Source organism: Cherax quadricarinatus, chromosome 15 (assembly GCF_038502225.1).
Source record: "Cherax quadricarinatus isolate ZL_2023a chromosome 15, ASM3850222v1, whole genome shotgun sequence".
Classification (NCBI taxonomy): Eukaryota; Metazoa; Arthropoda; class Malacostraca; order Decapoda; family Parastacidae; genus Cherax; species Cherax quadricarinatus.
This window is the reverse complement of record NC_091306.1, coordinates 24,385,217-24,409,316: the sequence shown is the minus strand read 5'-3', so window position 1 is coordinate 24,409,316 and position 24,100 is coordinate 24,385,217. Positions and strand designations below refer to the sequence as shown.

General features: G+C 42.1%; 1 protein-coding gene across 1 annotated transcript in view; it reads right to left on the bottom strand.

Moving 5' to 3' along the window:
* Positions 1–23,245, bottom strand: part of LOC128692088 (caspase-8-like) — a 278,225-nt gene extending 254,980 nt beyond the window's left edge. Inside the window, exon 1 of the mRNA XM_053781078.2 lies at positions 23,193–23,245. Within this exon, the coding sequence (XP_053637053.2) occupies positions 23,193–23,230 (38 nt within the window). The 5' untranslated portion in view covers positions 23,231–23,245. The remainder of the gene's footprint in view (positions 1–23,192) is intronic.
* Between the last annotated feature and the right edge of the window lie 855 nt (positions 23,246–24,100).

Below are 24,100 nucleotides of genomic sequence, written 5' to 3'. Positions count from 1 at the left end.
TCCACTTTCATACTTATCAATGATCTTTTTCTTCATCTCTATAGTAATTCTCACCCTTATTGCTGTAGGTTTGGCACTAGAAGCTTTCTTGGGGCCCATGGTCACTTATTTTGCAGATAAAATCACCAAAAACACTGTAATAATACGAAATGTTCCGATTGTATGCTTGGATGTTACCGCGGAGGCTGGCTGGTAAACAATGCCACCGGCGGAACATGTGAGCGTAGCTCAGGCCGCACATAGACGAGTCTCAGACGAACAGCGTTGAGTGGGTTTTTTAGCGGTATGCGAGGCAAAATCTTGGCGATAAAATGTAGCGGTATGCGGATTTAACGTTATGTAAGGCCAACGGTATGCGGGGGTCCACTGTATACCTCACTCCCGGAGAATTGGAACTGTTCTCTTCCCAAGTGATAGTTCTAACATAGATGGAAGTGTCACCGAAGATGAATTTCATGGTTTTGTGGAATTTGTGACTGAAAGCAATGCCCAGGATACCAGAAATAGTGCTGAAAACCCACACGTCCATCAACCTAGGATAACTCAAAAAAGTCAAAGTGACTTATTTCCATATGGGTGGTGGGGAAGACAGCATGCTTGTTCAGGATGACAGTATGGGTAATGGGTGGTGGTGGTGGTTGTATAATGTGTCATTTGACACCAGCCATGCTCTTCTCAGCACAACAACAAAGGCTACCTTCAACCATCCACACACAAACAACCTTCCACAAGCTGTAGCAGTTCTAGGAATGTGTCCCGTGACTATATGTGTATACTGTATATATTATAGAACAATAGTAATAAACAACTTTTTTTATTGTTGGTTAATGAAAACAGATTTTGTAACCAATATATTAACAATGTTTGTGCAGTTATTGTGTTGCATACGAGTGGATATATATGCATTACACATTATACAGTGGTCCCTCGATAATCGTCGGGCTCGATAGTCATCCTTTTCGGAAATCGTCGCGTTATTTTCGTCCAAACATTGGCTCACAAATGGTCAGTTGACTCGCTAATCGTCGTTCGTCCTGGATGCGTACTCATGGCTCTGAGCCACCTCGGCCTCCCTTCCCAGCCAGTGTGCCATTGTTTACCAGTGAGCGACGGTCCCCTCACTTGGTCATACAAAATATTTTATAATATTCCATTCATTTTAGTGCTTGCAACTGCTAAATGAGCTACCATGGCTCCAAAGAAAGCTCCTAGTGCCAAGATTTTGTTAAAAAAGGTGAGAAATATGATTGAATTTAAAAAAAACATCACTGAACAATATGAAAGTGGTGTATGTGTGGCCGAACTGGCCAGGATGTATAACAAATCCCGTACAACCATATCTTCCATCATGGCCAAGAAAAAGGAAATCAAGGAAGCTGTTGTTGCAAAGGGGGTAAATATGCTGACAAAAATGAGATCACCAGTACTCGAAGATGTTGAGAAGTTATTATTGGTGTGGATAAACGAGAAACAATTAGCAGGAGATAGTCTTATGACGTCGATTATTTGTGAAAAGGCTAGGCAGTTGCATGATGATCTGGTAAGGAAATTGCCTGCAACGAGTACTGATATTTGTGAATTTAAGGCCAGCAAAGGTTGATTTGAGAGATTTGAGAACCGTAGTGGCATACACAGTGTGATACGGCATGGTGAGGCTGCCAGTTTGGACAAAATTGCAGCTACAAAATTCGTAAGTGAATTCAAGAAGTACATAGAGGCTGAAGGACTGAAACCTGAACAAGTGTTCAGTTGTGACGAAACAGGCCTCTTTTGGAAGAAAATGCCAAAGAGGACCTACATTACTCAGGAGGAAAAGGGATTGCCAGGACACAAGCCTATGAAAGACAGGCTGACGCTCATGTTCTGTGCTAATGCTAGTGGGGATTTCAAAGTGAAGCCGTTACTAGTGTACCATTCTGAAAATCCCAGAGTGTTCAGGAAAAATAATGTTATGAAGAGTAAACTGTGTGTTTTTTGGAGATCTAATAATAAGGCATGGGTCACGAGGGAAATTTTCGTCGAGTGGTTCAATGAAGTGTTTGGCCCTAGTGTGAAGATTACCTCCTGGAAAAGAAATTGGATCTCAAGTGCCTCCTAGTAATGGACAATGCACCTGCTCATCCTCCAAACTTGGATGACCTAATTCTGCAGGAGTTTGGGTTCATCACAGTAAAGTTCTTGGCCCCGAATACCACTCCTCTCCTCCAGCCCATGGACCAGCAGGTCATTTCAAACTTAAAAAACTCTACACCAAAGCAATGTTTCAAAGGTGCTTTAATGTGACCTCAGACACTCACTTGACCCTAGGAGATTTTTGGAAAGAACACTTCAGTATCCTCCATTGCATAAGCCTTATAGGTAAGGCTTGGGAGGGAGTGACTACCAGGACTTTGAACTCTGCTTGGAGAAAATTGTGGCCAGATTGTGTCTACAAGAGGGATTTTGAAGGGTTTGTGGCTGACCCTGATGAGCCTATGTCAGTTGTGAACTCTATTGTGGCACTGGGGAGTTCCACTGGGTTGGATGTGAGTTTGGAGGATGTGGAAGAGTTGGTGGAGGACCACAACGAAGAGCTAACTACTGAGGAGCTGCAAGAGCTTCAGCAGGAACAGCAACAGATCGCAGCTCAGAATCTTGCTGCAGAGGAGGAGGAAGAGAGATGGAAGAAGGTGCCTTCTTCAGAAATTAAGAAGATTTTTGAAATGTGGGGTAGGATGGAAAGATTTATGGAGAAACATCATCCTGAGAAGGATGCTGCAAGCTATATCGGCAACTTGTACAGTGACAGTCTTGGCCTATATAATGGAAGTTTTAAAGAGACGCCAGACACAGAGCTCTCTGGACACTTTTTTTGCGAGACAGAACTCCAGTTACTCTCAAGGTGGTCCTAGTGGCATTAAGAAACAGAGAAGAGAAGTAACCCCAGAAAAGGACTTGGTACCTGAGGTGTTGATGGAAGGGGATTCCCCTTCCAAACAATAACTAATCCAATCTCTCTCCTCCTCCAGTCTTCCATACACTAAGAAGAATTGCCAATAAAGGTAAGTGTTATGCTGTTAATGTTTCATTCATCATGTCCCATTGTATTATGTACTACATCTATATTTCATGTAAAAAATTTTTTGTTTTAATACTTCTGTGAGTCAGGAACAGATTAATTGTATTTACACTATTTCTTATGGGGAAAATTGATTTGAAAATCGTCTATTTCGATAATCGTCACACTTCCAGGAATGGATTAACGACGATAAACAAGGGACCACTGTATTGGTGGCAAATTGTTTTAATTCATACTACACATCTGTCGCATCAACACTAGTAAGTAAACTACCGGCTGCATCAAACACCTTTAACACAGACTCTGATATGTTTAAAACATACTATACCAATAAAGGGGTAACCCCAAACAGTTGTCAACTAGTAAGTGCATCTCATGACTTCATGCAAAAAGAACTAAGCAGGTTAAACCCAACTAAGAGCACCGGCCCAGATAACATCCCGTCTAAGTTCTTAAATGATGGTGCCTCTGAACTGCCAATCCTCATGTGTAATTTCCTAAACTTATATTGTATAATGTAAGTATATAATTAATGTGTTGCTGTTGGTTGAAAATATACAGTGGAACCTCTACTTGCGAGCATGTCCATGTGCGAGTTTTTCCAAATACGAGCAGTCGATGGGTCGATTTTTTGCTTCCATACGCGAGCAAAATTTCCACGAACGAGCAGACCTCAAGGCAGGTGTTCTAGTGGCCCCCTCTGTAATTAGTATTTTACTACATGTAAACCACACAATAACCAAATCTGTAAACTCAGCATTGTAATCCTTATAGAGAATGAATTTGAATTTGACATTGGTGAGGGGCTCTTGCTCTTGATCTCGGGAATTGTATCTCATTTGTTTGTTGGACTATCTTATTGAAACTTGGGCAATGTATATTGGAAAGATGCTTCTTAACATACACCAAAAATGAAAATCAAAGCATAAATAATGGAGTTCACTTTTCAGCAATTAGCCACCCCTTAGCGGTAATTTCGAATGCTTTTTATGGTTGTATTCTCGTTTTTTTGGTCTCATTTGATAGAATGGAAGATATATTACAGAAATAGATATGATTTTGATTGCTTTCATGATGAAAAGTGCCTTGAAATTGAGCTCAATTTAGGACAAATGGTCAATTGCTTGGCCATTTCAGAGTAAACAAATGACGTCACTGTCCATTCCAATATGCAGTCATGAATGGGTTGACATTATTTATACAATTATTGCAATAAGGAATAGCAGTCAATCTTATATTTTTTGCGTGAATAAAAATTACAAATTATTTATATACAGTGGACCCCCACCTTACAATGGCATCACCTTACGGTAAATCCACCATACAATACATTTTAACGCAAAAATTTTGCCTCGCCTCATGCTAAAAAACTCGCCTCATGCGATTTGTCCAAGATGCGTCCCAAGTGTGGCCTGAGCACGCCTCAGCTGCCCCAAGGATGCCAGTGTTTACAAGCCAGCCAGTGCGGTCGCATCCACACATACAATCGGTACATTTCATATTATTACAGCATTTTTAGCGATTGTACCTGCAAAATAAGTCACCATGCGCCCCAAGAAAGCTTCTAGTGCCAACCGTGCGGTAAAAAAGGTAAAAATTACTATGGAAATGAAGAAAGAGATAATTGCTAAGTATGAAAGTGGAGTGCGTATCTCGGAGCTGGCCAGGTTGTATACCAGACCCCAATCAACCATCGCTACTATTGTGGCCAACAAAATGGCAATCAAGGAAGCTGTTCTTGCAAAAGGTGCAAGTTTGTTTTCGAAACAGAGATCGCAAGTACTAGAAGATGTTGAAAGACTGTTATTGGTGTGGATAAAAAAAAAACAGATAACAGGAGATACCATCTCTTAAGCGATCATATTTATTTATTTATTTATTTCCAATTTGAGCACACATACAGAGGTACAAAAAAATACAGATAAGAGCAGCATGCCAAAGCCACTTATACTATGCATAGCATAGCATAGGGTGGGAAATATGTACTATCGTACCACGGTCAGCTGCTGCTGAACCACGGTCAGCTGCTGCTGAACCACGGTCAGCTGCTGCTGCACCACCGTCAGCTGCTGCTGCACCACCGTCAGCTGCTGCTGCACCACCATCAGCTGCTGCTGCACCACCGTCAGCTCCTGCTGCACCACCGTCAGCTGCTGCTGCACCACCATCAGCTGCTGCTGAACCACCGTCAGCTGCTGCTGCACCACTATCAGCTGCTGCTGCACCACCGTCAGCTGCTGCTGCACCACCATCAGCTGCTGCTGCACCACAGTCAGCTGCTGCTGCACCACCATCAGCTGGTCCTGACCAACATGACTCGTCCCGAACCTGTCCATCCAGCCCTGCTGTCATTGTTTACAAGCCAGGGTGGCCGGTTGCATGCATACATTCGATACATTTTGTATTATTCCATTGTTTATAGTGCTTGTAACTGCTAAATAAGCCACCATGGACCCAAAGAAAGCTTTTAGTGCCAACCCTGTGGTAAAAAGGGTGAGAAATATGCACTATCATACCACGGTCAGCTGCTGCTGCACCACCGTCAGCTGTTGCTGCACCACAATCGGATGTTGCTGCACCACGGTCAGCTGTTGCTGCACCACGGTCAGCTATTGCTGCACCATGGTCAGCTGGTCATAGTGGCATTAAAAGAAGAGGGGAAGTAACCCCGGAAAAGGATGTGCTACCTAAAGTCTTAATGGAAGGGGATTCCCCTTCTAAACATTAACAACTTCCACACTCTCCCCTCCTCCCATCCCATCAATCATCACCAGATCTTGAATAAAGGTAAGTGTCAGTTTGTGTGTATTAAAATTAATATTTCATGTGGTAAAATTTTTTTTTTCATACTTTGTGGTGTCTTGCACAGATTAATTTAATTTCCATTATTTCTTATGGGGAAAATTAATTCACTGTACGATAATTTCGGCATATGATGAGCTCTCAGGAACGGATTAATATCGCAAGGTGGGGGTCCACTGTAATAATAATAATAATAATGTGTATAATAATAATATGTATAATAATATGTATACTAATAATATGTATAATAATACATATAATAATAATAGTATAATAATACAAAAATAATAATAACAATAATAATAATAATATATGTATAATAATAATACATAATAATAATACATAACAATTATGTACTACATATAACAATTATAATAGACAGCTTCAAAAGGCCGTCACTAGATGGCAGCGTTTACCACAACAATGAGGGAGCGGTTATGGCTGCCTCCACCTGTTACATAATCAAATCAAATCAAAGTTTATTCTCTATAAGGATTACAATGCAGGGTTTACAGATTTTGGTTATTGTGTGGTTTACATGTAGTAAAATACTAATTACAGAGGGGGCCACTAAAACACCTAGCATGGCTAGGCATTTCGGGCAAACTTAGATTATTCTTAACCCTTGAGTATATATCATATTTCTATGTTATTTTTATTGTTTGTTATGTCATATTAGATGTACTGTGATATATAAATAAACCGTATAGATGATATTAGCAAAATTATTCATGAAGTATTTTCATCGGTCTCCAGACAAACCCTCGTCCACCGCCGACACCGCTCATACCACTACATGAATGACATTTTATTTATTCTAGAGTATATATCATGTTTCTATGTTATTTATAGTGTTTGTTATGCCATATTAGATGAACTGTGATAGATAAATAAGCCGTATAGATGATATTAGCTAAATTATTCATGAAGTATTTTGCCCGGTCTCCAGACAAACTCTCGTCCACTGCCGACACCGCCCATATGACCACATGAATGACATATTTTATTCATTTTAGAATATATATCAGGTTTGTATGTTATTTATATTGTTTATTATGTCATATTAGATGAAGTGAGATAGATAAATAAGCCGTAGAGTTGATATTAGCGAAATTATTGAAGTACAGAATTCCACTGGAATGGATTAATTGCATTTCAATTAATTTAAATGAGGAAAATTGACTCTGCAAATGAGCAAATCCAGTTGCAAGCAAGGTCATGGAATGGATTAAACTCGCAAGTAGAGGTTCCACTGTATTTGAAAGTGGAAGAGAACCAACAGAGAAGTTCTGCACATGTGCCGGGTCAGAGAGGGGAGGCTGGGCATGGGGGTCAGTCGCGGGAGTATAGGCCTAATGTGTTTGAATCAATCATGGAACCAGGAAATTGGCAGTTCTGATGGCCAAAACATGATTAGTGGTCTCACTTCATAACAGGAAGTGTTGTAACTGTTCCCAGCACATGTTATGGGACAGTAAGTTGTTGAAACTGCCATAATAGGGTGGAAACAACAGAATATAGTGAACGATGCGACGTCGCCATGACGAGCAAGTTCATTGGAGGGAAACACCCGTCGATTCAATCTTCACTCATTGGTCTCAGATCTTAATGGATCAACTGCTAATGATTGTAACTTAATGGGACATTAAATCGCCTTGTGAATTAAGGGAGACGTAATGATAATGACTTTAGTTTAAGGGAATGTGTGAAGTGAAACGAGTCACCTTTCTCCAAATGAGCAAGTGTTAAATTTGCAGCCCTGTTCCAAGGACCACGGAGTTTTTATGGAGTTTCCTCTCCTATATCGGGACAACCCAGGTGATATTATAGCCCTGCTGGAAGAAGAATCGCATCAATTTGGCAGGACATCTAAATCAAAGGAGGAAATAGACAAGGAATGCTGCCTCCTCACCCACAGTTAAGTAAACCTTCTTATTATATCAGAATAACTGGCCAGTTAGGTGTTATAATAGGACAGGTACTGTGGGCATTACAAAGATCTCCAGTGACCACCAATAATCGGGTAAGTGGTCTTATTATGTTGACATGTGTAACCCCTTTCCCCCTTTTTTAATCGGTCCAATTTATACATACAGTCCACAACTAATCTGTAATGCCATGCCTACTGGTGTTAACCAACCTTAATCTATAATACTGGTCTAGGACAAATGTGTTTAAGATGTGTGAGGTCTAAGGGGCCACTTGCAGCGACCAGGAGTGGCTTAAGTTTTCTCACACGTCTACATGAGGTAACTACTGTAAATATATGGTTGTCACCTCTCAGTGAGATTATTTGTATGAATGCAATGTTGAGGCTCATACAGGTAACCTCAAAAATTCCCATACACATAATAAATTTGTCCATAACCACTAATACCATACCAAAGGGGTTCAAGGAAGCCAGAGTTACTCCTGTCTTCAAGAAAAATAGTAGGTCTGATGTCAGCAACTATAGGACTGTTAGTATACTCAGTGTAATATCCAAAATTCTAGAAAGGGAGGTGTACTATCAAGTAGTTAAGTATCTTAACATTCTTCATAGTTACCAATCAGGCTTTAGATCTTATTCAACTGACACCTCCCTAATTAATATGATGGATTACATGAGAACTGAAATGTTGACAGGGAACCTCATAGGAAAGGTAACCCTAGATTTGCAAAAGGCCTTTGATACTGTCAACCACAATATATTATCGGTATAGGTTCCATAGACTGGTTTAAGTCCTATCTTAACAACAGGAAACAAACTGTCAAAATCAACAATACAGAATCAGAACCCCTGCCAATACCATGTGGAGTTCCCCAAGGGTCCTAAGAAGCAAGATCACCACCCATCTAGAAACACATCAGTTACACAACCCAGGGCAACATGGGTTTAGAACAGGTTGCTCCTGTCTGTCTCAACTATTGGATCACTACGACAAGGTCCTTGATGCACTAGAAGACAAAAAGAATGCAGATGTAATATATACAGACTTTGCAAAAGCCTTCGACAAGTGTGACCATGGCGTAATAGCGCACAAAATGCATGCTAAAGGAATAACAGGAAAAGTCGGTCGATGGATCTATAATTTCCTCACTAACAGAACACAGAGAGTAGTAGTCAACAGAGTAAAGTCCGAGGCAGCCACGGTGAAAAGCTCTGTTCCACAAGGCACAGTACTCGCTCCCATCTTGTTCCTCATCCTCATATCTGACATAGACAAGGATGTCAGCCACAGCACCGTGTCTTCCTTTGCAGATGACACCCGAATCTGCATGACAGTGTCTTCCATTGCAGACACTGCAAGGCTCCAGGCGGACATCAACCAAATCTTTCAGTGGGCTGCAGAAAACAATATGAAGTTCAACGATGAGAAATTTCAATTACTCAGATATGGTAAACACGAGGAAATTAAATCTTCATCAGAGTACAAAACAAATTCTGGCCACAAAATAGAGCGTAACACCAACGTCAAAGACCTGGGAGTGATCATGTCGGAGGATCTCACCTTCAAGGACCATAACATTGTATCAATCGCATCTGCTAGAAAAATGACAGGATGGATAATGAGAACCTTCAAAACTAGGGATGCCAAACCCATGATGACACTCTTCAGGTCACTTGTTCTATCTAGGCTGGAATATTGCTGCACACTAACAGCACCTTTCAAGGCAGGTGAAATTGCTGACCTAGAAAATGTACAGAGAACCTTCACGGCGCGCATAACGGAGATAAAACACCTCAATTACTGGGAGCGCTTGAGGTTCCTGAACCTGTATTCCCTGGAACGCAGGTGGGAGAGATACATGATTATATACACCTGGAAAATCCTAGAGGGACTAGTACCGAACTTGCACACGAAAATCACTCACTACGAAAGCAAAAGACTTGGCAGATGATGCAACATCCCTCCAATGAAAAGCAGGGGTGTCACTAGCACGTTAAGAGACCATACAATTAGTGTCAGGGGCCCGAGACTGTTCAACTGCCTCCCAGCATACATAAGGGGGATTACCAACAGACCCCTGGCAGTCTTCAAGCTGGCACTTGACAAGCACCTAAAGTCGGTTCCTGATCAGCCGGGCTGTGGCTTGTACGTTGGTTTGCATGCAGCCAGCAGTAACAGCCTGGTTGATCAGGCTCTGATCCACCAGGAGGCCTGGTCACAGACCGGGCCGCGGGGGCATTGACCCCCGGAACTCTCTCCAGGTAAACTCCAGGTATGCGGATGACAGTGCTCCATTAGTGTCAGGTAAAGACCCACAAGGTATAACTAATGTAATAACACTGGAACTGGAGCCCTGCAGCAAATGGTTATTGGACAACAAACTATCATTACACCCTGGGAAAACAGAAGCCATACTCTTTGGCATGAAACAAACTGAGATGGGCAAATAATTTTAATGTCCGGTGAAATGGGGAACCCATCACTTCAGTTTCCTCATTAAAATATCTGGGAATCCCCTCCGACCTATGCATGTCAGGAGAATTGTTAGGGAAGAGCATAATAAAGAAAGTGAAAGCCAGACTGAAGTTCTACAGACAAGCACAGTGTCTACCTACTGAGGCTTGCAGGACCTTATGTCTAGCCCTTATACAATGTCATATGGACTACACCTGCTCTTCATGGTACTCTGCCTTGACAAAAAAACTAAAAGATAGACTGCAAATAACCCAGAATAAAATGGTAAGATTCATACTAGACCTGGGTCCAAGAGAACATGTAGGCTAGGATGAATTACAGCAACTGGATATGCTGAATGTTGAAGACAGAGTAAAACAACTGAAATTAAATCAAGTTTATAAAACTGCTCACAAGCAAAAAGACTGAATAATCCTTGGCTAACACCAAGCATCCTCAAATCCATTAACACAAAGCACAAATATGAAAAACAGTATAGAATGGGTCAAATAATGAGAGAACAGTCTAAACGTTACTCATCATCACTTACCAGCCTGATAAGATCTAAAAAATTATATTATGAAAAGGTGATATGAAAAAAACCTGGAAAACTATCTGAAATTCTTGGAAATAAAAAGTTATCCAAAAACAAAACAATCAAACTAACAAAATCAGATGAACCCCCACTCACACCTACTGAAACAGCAAACAGACTCAACGTTTTCTTCACCATATGTAAAAATCTAGCGAACAAAATACCAAGCATAAACACCCGTCCATCAGACTACCTCATAGGTACCTACCGAAATACGCTATTCCTTTCTCCAACCAACCCCATAGAAGTTACGCTCATCATAAGCACCCTTAAAAACAAGGCAGGAGACAAACAGCTTGCCTGCTTTTATGTACAAAAAAGCTTCTCAAGTATTGTCACCAATTACTGCAACGCTCTTTAACAAATCCATTGAATCAGCTACCTTCCCAACAATCCTCAAAATAGCGAGGGTCACTCCTATCCACAAAGGAGGTGACCAAGCTGACTTGAATAACTATAGACCAATATCTAACTTACCACTGCTCTCTAAAATCTTTGAAAAATTAATTCATAGACGGGTCTATTCCTACCTCGTCTCACACAACATATTAAACCCTTGTCAGTTTGGATTCAGGAATATTAAAAGCACGAATGATGCTATCATACACATGCTAGAACTAATATACACCGCACTCGAAAAGAAAGAAGTCCCATCGGGCATTTTCATTGATTTACGTAAAACTTTCGATACAGTCGACCATGAACTGCTGTACTCCAAATTAACGCACTATGGCATCAGAGGCCACTCCCTCAACTACCTAAAATCATACCTTAGTAACAGAACTCAATATCGGTATGCAAATGATGCAAACTCTTCCACCCAACCAACCACAATAGGAGTCCCACAAGGAAGCGTCCTTGCACCACTCCTCTTTCTCATCTACATCAATGACCTACCGAATGCATCAAAGCTACTCAAACCCATATTATTTGCAGATGACACTACATACGTCTTTTCCCACCCAAACACAGTCATACTAGCAAACACAGTCAATGCCAAATTGCAGAAAATATCTGCCTGGATGATGACTAATAAACTTACCCTGAATACCGATAAAACCTATTTCATTCAGTTTGGAAACAAAGCTGCAAATGATCTGATTAACATAACGATCAATGGATCATCAGTCACAAGACTAACAGAAGGAAAATTCCTAGGTATCCACCTTGACAGTAGCCTTAAGTTCCGGACACACACACAACAAATCACCAAGAAAATCTCCAAGACTGTAGGCATACTATCAAAGATAAGGTACTATGTTCCACAATCAGCTCTCCTGGCACTGTACCATACACTCATATATCCTTATCTTACATATGGAATTTGTGCATGGGGATCAACAACATCCAATCACCTAAAACTCCTCATAACCCAGCAAAAGGCAGCAGTAAGAATGATAATGAATTCCCACTCCTGCCAGCATACTCCACCAATTTTCAAAGGCTGAATCTCCTCACCATAAAGAACATCCATACTTATTCATGTGCCTACTACATACACAGAACAATACACGCAAATATAAACCCTCCACTCAAACTTCTCCTCACCAACTTAAACAGGACACATGACCACAACACAAGACACAGATCTCTTTTTGATATACCTCGTGTCCATATCACACTACGTAAAAACTCTATGCACATAAAGGGCCCTAAAATATAGAATTCATTACCAGAATATATTAAAGTAACCCAGTCTGAAAATCAGTTTAAGACTCTTCTCAAAAGCCACTTAATTACCCTAGACTAAATGCTAAATATTCAATAATCACATACAGCAGGGCCCCGCTTTATGGCATTTCACTTTATGGCGTTCCGCTAATACGGTCATTTCAAATTATGACCAAAACTCACTATACGGCTCCCCCCACCTGACTTTCTAATACGGTCACCGTGCCCCATCTTGTTTGTTTACATTCTTCGTGAGCTCAGTAAGCACTAAGTCTCTCCATTTTGTCTGGAAACTCCAAAATTTCAAATGTTTTTAAAACTTATTTCATATTTTATATATACTCTGATAATTATACTTATGTATACCTGTACTTAAATAAACTTACATACTGTGCTGGCATGCAGGTACACATTAAAATCAGTAAGAGTGTCTTATGTCTCCAGACGTCATATTAGTAATGATAATAATAATCATCGAGTCTCATTTAAATGTCGTATATTACGTTAAATACACATTTTCATTAATCCATCTATGATATTTTTTCAAAATTATATAATAAACACAATACATAACATACAAAGATGATAAATACACCCCACAATAGAATAAATAAACATAAATATGAGAACAGATTATCCAACTTACGAGGTGATATAAAAAAGACCTGGAAAACCCTATCAGAAATTCTGGGAACAAAAAAGATATCACGAAATAGCGAAATAAAATTAGCAAAATCAAATGAACCCCAACTCCCACCAACAGAAACAGCAAACAGACTCAATGATTTCTTCTCCACTATAGGACAAAACCTTGCCAATAAAATCCCAAGCTCAGATACCCCACCAAATGACTACCTCACCGGCAACTACCCGAACACACTGTTCCTAGCTCCGACTAACCCATACGAAGTCTCCCTTATTATCAACGCACTAAAAAACAAGGCAGGAGATTTAAATACCTTACCACCCTTTATATACAAAAAAGTGTCACAAGTGCTATCACCAATCATTGCAACACTCTTTAACAAATCCATTGAATCCTCCACCTTCCCTACAGTACTCAAAATAACAAGGGTCACCCCGATCCACAAAGGAGGAGACCAAACAGAGTTGAATAACTATAGGCCAATATCCAACTTACACCCTCTCTCAAAAATCTTCGAAAAATTAATTCATAAACGAATCTACTCCTACCTTATCTCCCAAAACATACTCAACCCCTGCCAATTTGGATTCAGGCCTAATAAAAATACTAATGATGCTATTATACACATGCTAGAACATATATACACTGCAATAGAGAAAAAAGAAGTCCCACTGGGGATCTTCATTGACTTACGTAAAGCTTTTGATACAGTTGACCATGACTTGCTCCACGTAAAATTATCACACTATGGTATAAGAGGGCACTCCCTCAACTACCTCAAGTCATACCTCAGCAACAGAAGCCAATATGTGTACGCAAATGGGGCAAACTCTTCTGCACAACCAATTACAGTTGGTGTCCCACAGGGAAGTGTCCTTGGCCCTCTTCTCTTTCTCCTATACATAAATGACCTACCAAATGCTTCTCAATTACTCAAACCCACACTATTTGCTGATGACACAACATACGTCTTCTCCCACCCGAGCCCAGTCACGCTAGCCAATACTGTAAATACCGAATTACAGAAAATATCTACCTGGATGAGTACTAACAAACTTACACTAAACATTGACAAAACCTACTTCATTCAGTTTGGTAACAGAGCTACAGATGTCCCTCTTAACATAATGATAAACGGATCACCTATCACAAAGCTAACAGAGGGAAAATTCTTAGGAATCCACCTTGATAATAGACTCAAATTTCATACACATATACAACAAATTTCTAAGAAAATTTCCAAGACTGTAGGCATACTATCGAAGATACGGTACTATGCTCCACAGTCAGCCCTCCTGGCCCTATATCACTCTCTTATTTACCCCTATCTCACCTATGGAATTTGTGCATGGGGCTCAACAACAAGTAACCATCTCAGACCACTAATTACCCAACAAAAGGCTGCAGTTAGAATGATAACAAATTCTCACTACAGGCAGCACACTCCACCAATATTCAATACACTCAACCTACTCACCATACAAAACATCCATACTTATTACTGCACCTATTACATACATAGAACACTCAACTCTGATATTAACCCTCCCCTCAAACATCTCCTTGCCAACCTCAACAGAACACATGACCATAACACAAGGCACAGATCACTCTTTGATATTCCTCGTGTCCATCTCACGCTATGCAAAAACTCAATGCACATAAAAGGCCCTAAAATCTGGAATTCATTACCTGTTAATATAAAAGAAACACTACCTGTTTATAAATTCAAGTCTCTTCTCAAAGATCACTTACTCACCCAAAACCAAATAAATACTGAATAACTGAACCTTATAAATTGTATATCTTAAATGTTTCTCACAATTATATCACATAAATGTTAAACCTAAAACCCAATCTAACTTTATTATTTTTTAAATTCACTACCTAACAGAATACTCCATTCTACTGAATTTACAACAATGCATGCAACCATATGACCTGTCTTTGTAATACTCACTTGTGCTTTATAGTAATCAGTTTACATTAATGTTTTTCACTGATTTCATCATTGCTTAGTTAATCTTAAGTTAATTTTAAGCCAGCCCGTAATGCTATGCATAGTATAAGTGGCTTTGGCATGCTGCTCTTATCTGTATTTTTTTTTGTACCTCTGTAAGTGTGCTCAAATTATAAATAAATAAATAAATAAATAAATGTGGTAGCAGACGACTTGCACAAGTGACGCCATATTAGAAATGCTAATAATAATAGTGGCCCGGTGGCCTGGTGGCTAAAGCTCCCGCTTCACACACGGAGGGCCCGGGTTCGATTCCCGGCGGGTGGAAACATTCGACACGTTTCCTTACACCTGTTGTCCTGTTCACCTAGCAGCAAATAGGTACCTGGGGGTTAGTCGACTAGTGTGGGTCGCATCCTGGGGGACAAGATTAAGGACCCCAATGGAAATAAGTTAGACAGTCCTCGATGATGCACTGACTTTCTTGGGTTATCCTGGGTGGCTAACCTTCCGGGGTTAAAAATCCGAACGAAATCTTATCTTATCTTAATCACCGAGTCTCATTAAATGTTGTATATTACGTTAATATACACATTTTCATTAATCCATCCATGATATTTTTTTCAAAATTATATAATAAACACGATACATAACATAAAAAGATGATAAATACACCCTACAATAGAATAAATAAACATAAATATGAGATGTGGTAGCCAGATAACTTGTACAAGTGACGCCAAGAATAACATTTTCTCTAATCTAACATAAGAGAAAATGTGTTACTGGGGGTAACTGTAGAAAATTATTCCTTTCGTATGTATGTAAGTAAGTTTATTCAGGTATACACAAATACAGTTACATAGATTATCATACATAACATATATGTGTACAGCACCTAGGATAACCCAAAAAAGTCAGAGTGACTTATTTCCATTGCCTTCACTCCGAGCATCATTTCTTCTCAAAATGATGTTACATGAGAATGGGAGTGTTCTTCTTTATTTATTCTACCGTATCAATGTAGAGACAACCTGTACACAATGTAACTTGTACACAAACCAGACGTGTACACTTCGTTTACAAAACTTACCTTCGCCTGGTTTGTTTACATAACTCTGCGCCTGTACTCTCTCATGCACTCTTTCTCTCTCTCTCTCTCTCATTTATTCGTTTTATCTCATTTACTTACTCCTGACCCTACATTAAGACTACAAATATTTTAAGGTAAGTAATGAGTGAACTGTATATACATTTTATCGCTCTGGGATGCTTAAATGTAATAGAATATTATGTGTAGGTGGGTTGGCCTGGTATGGTAGCCCGGCTGACTACCATACATACCACACTTGATTTTTTACAATAAATACTACTCATCTCACCCTATATTTTAAGGTAAGTAATGAGTGAACTGTATATACATTTTATCGCTCTGGGATGCTTAAATATCATAGAATTGTATGTGTGGGTGGGGTGGCCTGGTATGGTAGCCTGGCTGACTACCATACATACCACACTCGATTTCTTACAATAAATACTACTTGTCTCACCCTAGATTAAGACTATAAATATTTTAAGGTAAGTAATGAGTGCACTATGTGTGTATTGTACTTTTTTATTGTTTTTTGATGCCTGGTTCTATTGCTAACTTAATATATGTTAGTGTAAACTTGTTATCTAGTGTTTGTATGCATTTGTAAGTGGAAAAAAAAGGGTGTTCCACTTTACGGCGGTTTCCGCTTTACGGCAGTAGCCTGGAACCTAACCAGCCATATAAGTGGGGCCCTACTGTACTCACCTATGTACTCCCACATTATAACTTCAAACATCACTTTGAACCTTTTATCCATTGTTAACAGGAATATAATTGAACCATTGTTTTTCACAATAAGCATTTTAGACTATATGAATATATCCTTTGTCTTACACAAATTTAATTCACTTACAATTAATAGTCTACTGTTCAACTATGAAATAATTACTGTCCTACTGTACAACTATGATAGTCCTTAGTGTTAAGTAGTCTGTAAGCCAATAATGTTAAGTTGGCCCATAATGCCTAGGCATAATAGAGGCTCTCTTTGCATTGCAACCCACTATTGTAAATATAAAATCTCAATGTACTGTTTGCAAAGACATAAAATAAACAGTGTCTAGAATATCTTGCTGCCAATTTTGTCGAGCCTGGGACCCCAAAGCAACCATATTACTAGGGAAAGAGCACAACTTTGTAGTACCCACAGTCAGTGGCCAGGCTTCAAACACCTTTTATTGTACAGCAATAAAAAATTGGAACAGACTGTCTGGACATGTTAAAGCCAGTCATAGGATTAGCCAGTTCACATAGAAAGCCAAAAGGTGCCTAATGAATGTAGCAACAGAAAGGAAGGGGAATGATTTTTTATCTTTTTAGGAAACACACATGTAAATATAAATAACTAATTTTGCTTTATTCCCAGTATATCTCCTTTATAGTATGATATTAAGATATTAACTCCTTTATAGTATAATAATAAGACATTATGTCCATTATAGTATAATATTAAGGTATTAAAAGGACCACAATAGAAATAAGTCACACTGTCTGACTTCTTTGGGTTATCCTTGGTTCTCTACACACATGCTGCTAAGTATGATCTACATAATTTTATTTGTGTATATATGAATAAACTTACTTACCAACAACCACAGGAAGACACTGGGTAACCTACTCCAGCCACAGCAAGACACTGGGTAACCAACACCAGACACAGCAAGACACAGCGTAACCTACTCCAGCCGAAGCAAGACATTGGGTAACCTACAAAAGCCACAGCAAGACACTGGGTAACCTACACCAGACACAGCAAGACACTGGGTAACCAACACCTGCCACAGCAAGACACTGGGTAACTTACACCAGACACAGCAAGACACTGGGTAACCTACACCAGCTACAGTAAGACACTGCATAACCTACTCCAGCCACAGCAAGACACTGGGTAACCAACACCAGACACAGCAAGACACTGCATAACCTACTCAAGCCACAGCAAGATACTGGGTAACCTACACCAGACACAGCAAGACACTGTGTAACCTACTCCAGCCACAGCAAGACACTGGGTAACCAACACCAGACACAGCAAGACACAGCGTAACCTACTCCAGGCGAAGCAAGACATTGGGTAACCTACACCAGCCACACAACAAGACACTGGGTAACCTACACCAGCTACAGCAAGACACTGCGTAACCCACTCCAGCCACAGCAAGACACTGGGTAACCAACACCAGACACAGCAAGACACAGCGTAACCTACTCCAGGCGAAGCAAGACATTGGGTAACCTACAAAAGCCACAGCAAGACACTGGGTAACCTACACCAGACACAGCAAGACACTGGGTAACCAACACCTGCCACAGCAAGACACAGCAAGACACTGGGTAACCTACACCAGCTACAGCAAGACACTGCATAACCTACTCCAGCCACAGCAAGACACTGGGTAACCAACACCAGACACAGCAAGACACTGCATAACCTACACCAGCCACACAAGACACTGGGTAACCTACACCAGCCACACAACAAGACACTGGGTAACCTACACCAGCCACACAAGACACTGGGTAACCTACACCAGCCACAGCAAGAGACTGGGTAACCTACACCAGCCACACAAGACACTGGGTAACCTACTACAGCCACAAGACACTGGGTAACCAACACCAGCCACACAAGACACTGGGTAACCTACACCAGCCACAACAAGACACTGGGTAACCTACACCAGCCACAACAAGACACTGGGTAACCTACACCAGCCACACAGCAAGACACTGGGTAACCAACACCAGCCACACAAGACACTGGGTAACCTACACCAACCACAACAAGACACTGGGTAACCTACACCAGCCACAAAACAAGACACTGGGTAACCAACACCAGCCACACAAGACACTGGGTAACCTACACCAGCCACAGCAAGACACTGGGTAACCTACACCAGCCACAGCAAGACACTGGGTAACCTACACCAGCCACAACAAGACACTGGGTAACCTACACCAGCCACAGCAAGACACTGGGTAACCTACACCAGCCACAACAAGACACTGGGTAACCTACACCAGCCACAGCAAGACACTGGGTAACCTACACCAGCCACAGCAAGACACTGGGTAACCTACAACAGCCACAGCAAGACACTGGGCAACCTACACCAGCCACAGCAAGACACTGGGTAACCTACACCAGCCACAGCAAGACACTGGGTAACCTACACCAGTCACAACAAGACACTGGGTAACCTACACCAGCCACAACAAGACACTGGGTAACCTACACCAGCCACACAACAAGACACTGGGTAACCTACACCAGCCACAGCAAGACACTGGGTAACCTACACCAGCCACACAACAAGACACTGGGTAACCTACACCAGCCACACAAGACACTGGGTAACCTACACCAGCCACAGCAAGAGACTGGGTAACCTACACCAGCCACACAAGACACTGGGTAACCTACACCAGCCACAACAAGACACTGGGTAACCTACACCAGCCACAGCAAGACACTAGGTAACCTACACCAGCCACAACAAGACACTGGGTAACCTACACCAGCCACAACAAGACACTGGGTAACCTACACCAGCCACAACAAGACACTGGGTAACCTACACCAGCCACAACAAGACACTGGGTAACCTACACCAGCCACAGCAAGACACTAGGTAACCTACACCAGCCACAACAAGACACTGGGTAACCTACACCAGCCACAACAAGACACTGGGTAACCTACACCAGCCACAGCAAGACACTGGGTAACCTACACCAGCCACAACAAGACACTGGGTAACCTACACCAGCCACAACAAGACACTGGGTAACCTACACCAGCCACAACAAGACACTGGGTAACCTACACCAGCCACAACAAGACACTTGGTAACCTACACCAGCCACAGCAAGACACTAGGTAACCTACACCAGCCACAACAAGACACTGGGTAACCTACACCAGCCACAGCAAGACACTAGGTAACCTACACCAGCCACAACAAGACACTGGGTAACCTACACCAGCCACAACAAGACACTGGGTAACCTACACCAGCCACAACAAGACACTGGGTAACGTACACCAGCCACAATAAGACACTGGGTAACCTACACCAGCCACAGCAAGACACTAGGTAACCTACACCAGCCACAACAAGACACTGGGTAACCTACACCAGCCACAACAAGACACTGGGTAACCTACACCAGCCACAAGACACTGGGTAACCTACACCAGCCACAACAAGACACTGGGTAACCTACACCAGCCACAACAAGACACTGGGTAACCTACACCAGCCACAGCAAGACACTGGGTAACCTACACCAGCCACAACAAGACACTGGGTAACCTACACCAGCCACAGCAAGACACTGGGTAACCTACACCAGCCACAGCAAGACACTGGGTAACCTACAACAGCCACAGCAAGACACTGGGCAACCTACACCAGCCACAGCAAGACACTGGGTAACCTACACCAGCCACAGCAAGACACTGGGTAACCTACACCAGTCACAACAAGACACTGGGTAACCTACACCAGCCACAACAAGACACTGGGTAACCTACACCAGCCACACAACAAGACACTGGGTAACCTACACCAGCCACAGCAAGACACTGGGTAACCTACACCAGCCACACAACAAGACACTGGGTAACCTACACCAGCCACACAAGACACTGGGTAACCTACACCAGCCACAGCAAGAGACTGGGTAACCTACACCAGCCACACAAGACACTGGGTAACCTACACCAGCCACAACAAGACACTGGGTAACCTACACCAGCCACAGCAAGACACTAGGTAACCTACACCAGCCACAACAAGACACTGGGTAACCTACACCAGCCACAACAAGACACTGGGTAACCTACACCAGCCACAACAAGACACTGGGTAACCTACACCAGCCACAACAAGACACTGGGTAACCTACACCAGCCACAGCAAGACACTAGGTAACCTACACCAGCCACAACAAGACACTGGGTAACCTACACCAGCCACAACAAGACACTGGGTAACCTACACCAGCCACAGCAAGACACTGGGTAACCTACACCAGCCACAACAAGACACTGGGTAACCTACACCAGCCACAACAAGACACTGGGTAACCTACACCAGCCACAACAAGACACTGGGTAACCTACACCAGCCACAACAAGACACTTGGTAACCTACACCAGCCACAGCAAGACACTAGGTAACCTACACCAGCCACAACAAGACACTGGGTAACCTACACCAGCCACAGCAAGACACTAGGTAACCTACACCAGCCACAACAAGACACTGGGTAACCTACACCAGCCACAACAAGACACTGGGTAACCTACACCAGCCACAACAAGACACTGGGTAACGTACACCAGCCACAATAAGACACTGGGTAACCTACACCAGCCACAGCAAGACACTAGGTAACCTACACCAGCCACAACAAGACACTGGGTAACCTACACCAGCCACAACAAGACACTGGGTAACCTACACCAGCCACAAGACACTGGGTAACCTACACCAGCCACAACAAGACACTGGGTAACCTACACCAGCCACAACAAGACACTGGGTAACCTACACCAGCCACAACAAGACACTGGGTAACCTACACCAGCCACAACAAGACACTGGGTAACCTACACCAGCCACAACAAGACACTGGGTAACCTACACCAGCCACAACAAGACACTGGGTAACCTACACCAGCCACAACAAGACACTGGGTAACCTACACCAGCCACAACAAGACACTGGGTAACCTACACCAGCCACAACAAGACACTGGGTAACCTACACCAGCCACAACAAGACACTGGGTAACCTACACCAGCCACAACAAGACACTGGTTAACCTACACCAGTCACAACAAGACACTGGGTAACCTACACCAGCCACAACAAGACACTGGGTAACCTACACCAGCCACAACAAGACACTAGGTAACCTACACCAGCCACAACAAGACACTGGGTAACCTACACCAGCCACAACAAGACACTGGGTAACCTACACCAGCCACAACAAGACACTGGGTAACCTACACCAGCCACAACAAGACACTGGGTAACCTACACCAGCCACAACAAGACACTGGGTAACCTACACCAGTCACAACAAGACACTGGGTAACCTACACCAGCCACAACAAGACACTGGGTAACCTACACCAGCCACAACAAGACACTGGGTAACCTACACCAGCCACAACAAGACACTGGGTAACCTACACCAGCCACAACAAGACACTGTGTAACCTACACCAGTCACAACAAGACACTGGGTAACCTACACCAGCCACAACAAGACACTGGGTAACCTACACCAGTCACAACAAGACACTGGGTAACCTACACCAGCCACAACAAGACACTGGGTAACCTACACCAGCCACAACAAGACACTGGGTAACCTACACCAGTCACAACAAGACACTGGGTAACCTACACCAGCCACAACAAGACACTGGGTAACCTACACCAGCCACAACAAGACACTGGTTAACCTACACCAGCCACAACAAGACACTGGGTAACCTACACCAGTCACAACAAGACACTGGGTAACCTACACCAGCCACAACAAGACACTGGGTAACCTACACCAGCCACAACAAGACACTGGGTAACCTACACCAGCCACAACAAGACACTGGGTAACCTACACCAGCCACAACAAGACACTGGGTAACCTACACCAGCCACAACAAGACACTGGGTAACCTACACCAGCCACCACAAGACACTGGGTAACCTACACCAGCCACAAGACACTGGGTAACCTACACCAGCCACAACAAGACACTGGGTAACCTACACCAGCCACAAGACACTAGGTAACCTACACCAGCCACAACAAGACACTGGGTAACCTACACCAGCCACCACAAGACACTAGGTAACCTACACCAGCCACAACAAGACACTGGGTAACCTACACCAGCCACCACAAGACACTAGGTAACCTACACCAGCCACAACAAGACACTGGGTAACCTACGTCAAGTAGTCAAGGTCATAACACTGGTCTACCTTCATGATAACCTGGAAATAAGTCTGCTAAAGTTTTCCTTGTTATATTACTTTTGTTGCAGCAATGCCTTCTGAATGCATCATTGTGTACAGATTTTAGATAAGAATATTTGTTTAGGTGCTATCAATAATAAATACTTCCTTCTTCATGACAATGTATGAGAAATACAAATAAGTGTAGATATTTAATGTTTGAAGAACAGCTGAGACTTCCTATGTTAGGTCATCTTTAAGATACTTATGCGGAGTCTACAATATGTAAACATGATCCAGATATAATTAGAAATTACTTATATATACTGTGAAACATTTGTATAAGGTTTAAATATATAACTAAAAGAACAGCAAGAACCACCTGTTGTTGTTGTTGGGAAAGAAGAATCACTGCAGCTGGAGGAGCCGTATACACACTACCGATACAGGAATTCATAATATATTGTGTAAGAAACTACAGGCTATCGGCATAGATCTCAATGAGGACAATATGCTCATTCAAATCCTTGAACAGAAGCCCTCCATATTTTCCTCGGCACTGCTGGACACTTCTCCAGATGAATCATAACAACTGGAACTGACATCGGCATTTTCTGTTCCACGGGATAGTATCCCATTCCAAACCACTGTCCCTCTCTCTCCCAAATATACTCAAATATACAACACCGAAATTCCACCAATCATCTCATGAATTTCAGGGACGCCCGATTACTGATCAAAGAAACTAATTTCAGCAGACGCAAGTGCCTTGAATCATCGCTAATCGCTGTTTCTAATACAATTAAGCAAAAGAAAGGCAGCTTCACCATCTCTGAAATCTTAGCAAGAATCCTCCTGAAAACAGTAAACCCTGCCATCACATAGTCTCTCCTGCTAATACTG